This window comes from Dendrobium catenatum, unplaced genomic scaffold (genome assembly GCF_001605985.2).
Source record: "Dendrobium catenatum unplaced genomic scaffold, ASM160598v2 original_scaffold_72205, whole genome shotgun sequence".
NCBI lineage: Eukaryota > Viridiplantae > Streptophyta > Magnoliopsida > Asparagales > Orchidaceae > Dendrobium > Dendrobium catenatum.
The window spans coordinates 1-2,038 of record NW_021390652.1 but is presented as its reverse complement, the minus strand read 5'-3'; the positions used below and the strand labels follow the sequence as shown (position 1 = coordinate 2,038).

General features: G+C 36.6%; 1 protein-coding gene across 1 annotated transcript; it reads right to left on the bottom strand.

The window, feature by feature from the left end:
• Positions 1–246: 246 nt before the first annotated feature.
• LOC110093706 (transcription initiation factor TFIID subunit 4b-like) lies at positions 247–1,327 on the bottom strand (the record flags this gene model as incomplete). Its single annotated transcript, XM_028691818.1, has 5 exons — positions 247–390; positions 613–668; positions 763–898; positions 1,055–1,142; positions 1,212–1,327. Coding segments are annotated over 5 exons (540 nt in total), but the record flags the coding sequence as incomplete, so codon positions are not given.
• Between the last annotated feature and the right edge of the window lie 711 nt (positions 1,328–2,038).

Genomic DNA, 2,038 nt, shown 5'->3' with positions numbered 1-2,038 from the left:
CATCATGGCATGCCAGCTCAGCCAAATAACCGCATCAAGCAATATATGGAAAGATAAAAGTGTAAATTTGTATATTAAATTAATTGTTATCTTGCAGTAAAAGGATGGCAATAGTAGACAAAAACCTGTAATTTCAATCAAAGATCAAAAATATGTAGGCATACTAGGATGGTGTTTTGTTTTTTTTTTTTAATTGAAATTACACTAGAAAATTTATGTAAAAAAGGCAAGTAGCACATTACTCACATCAATAGCTTTTCGGAGCTTTTCTGCCTCCTCGGCCTGTTTTTTATCCCAGTCATCTTTTATTTTTTTGTTTATCGCCAAGATTTGCCGTCCAACATCTGACGTAACAACAAATCGCCGTCTTGCCTTTTCGCTATCAACCCTCTTAAAACATTTAAATGATAAGTCACAAAGGAGATACTACAAGGATAAAGAGAAGAGGAAACAAGTAGATAAGATCCACCTGCTTTGCCAACTTTATCAAGTAACTTAATAACCCACGCAAACGCTCTTCTACACACTGATGAAAAGGTATGATTTTAGGCACCAAAATAATCAAGAAATAGGCGCAAAGAACTCTTCTAATTAGTTAATATGTTGTCTAACCAGAGACAAGCATCGCTCCACATCACCACCAATGCTCTTTAAACCATGTTTGGATGCTGCAAGGGAATCAAGAAATCAAATTAATGTTTTGATTCGTAGTAAAAGAATTTTAATAATAGAAAAAATAATAATCATGTTTTAACAAGTAACTGATTTCTGCTAGCTTTTTCTGAAGAGAACCCCTCAAGAGAATTAATCTTTCTTCTTCCTCCTGCACAACTCTTCGACTTGCTTCAGAAGCCCGGCTCTCCTCTTTAGGAGCACACAATAGCTGCTCCTCTTCCTCCTACAAAAAAGTAAAATACAGAATTACACACTTGACTCCCAGTGCTACCAAATGCAAACAATGCAGTAAGGACGCACATGCCTTCAGTAAAAACACCATACTCAGATATCAATAAAATGGGAACAATGAAGTACATAATGAAGCAAAGCACCATACCCTAAGATTAACACCACTGACGGCTGTAACATCATTTAGCTGATCGATGCTCTGATCATGGAATGCCCCAGAAGTCTTCTGCTTTTTACTTCAAGGTAGGAAAAAATATGATTAGCATTGTGTAAATCAAATACTTCAACAAAAGTATAATGCTAACCTCGATGGAGGTGAAGTGCCTGGAGCTTCCAATGGCTTTTTGTGCCCAGCAGACGTTTTTTTCTGGGGAGTTTTTGTTGCATTCCCCGAAACAAGCAATGGCGTTGCAGATGAAATCTGGCATGGAAAATATTAGCATAACGCCATCAAAGGAAGCATTTAAGGTTGAAAAATGTGGAGATTTCACATCCGACATCTAACTAAGCAAGATGACTCGGTAATGAAGGTACATCACTCTTTTGACAATCTGCATAAAAACCATTACAAAAGGCCACTAGTGTAAAATACCATACAACCAAGGAGTTGAGATACATCTTCCCTAGAGAGCCATAACAATATGCAGCTAAAATTTAAGTGTTGTGCATGCAAGTTTACATCATATTTAAAAGCTATTTTAGAGCAACAGATAACTTAATTGAAAATTTTTTATGGTGCCCACAATAACCTTAACGCTTGAGGCAAGGCTTGGTTAATTACTTTAATGAGCATGCAAAGGCAACATGAAAACATAAGTCCTCTAGCCAAACTAAAACTTAGGTAGGGCTCCCGTTCATATATTTCAAACACTGCAGCACTAATACAGCTACAACTTCTGTGTAAACTGTGTCATAAGGCAACAACCACACAGGCTATGGATGAACATTTTCACTTTCACAAGATAAAAAGTTAAAAACTACCCCATTAGTTGCTACATTAGGCATGCATCAACTTGTTGACTTTACCAAAATCGGCTCTACAACCACAACAACAACAACAAGCTTTTATCCCAATTCGTGGGGTCTAACTATATAAATCATTTTTTCTCTATTATGTCTTACTAAGAGTCAA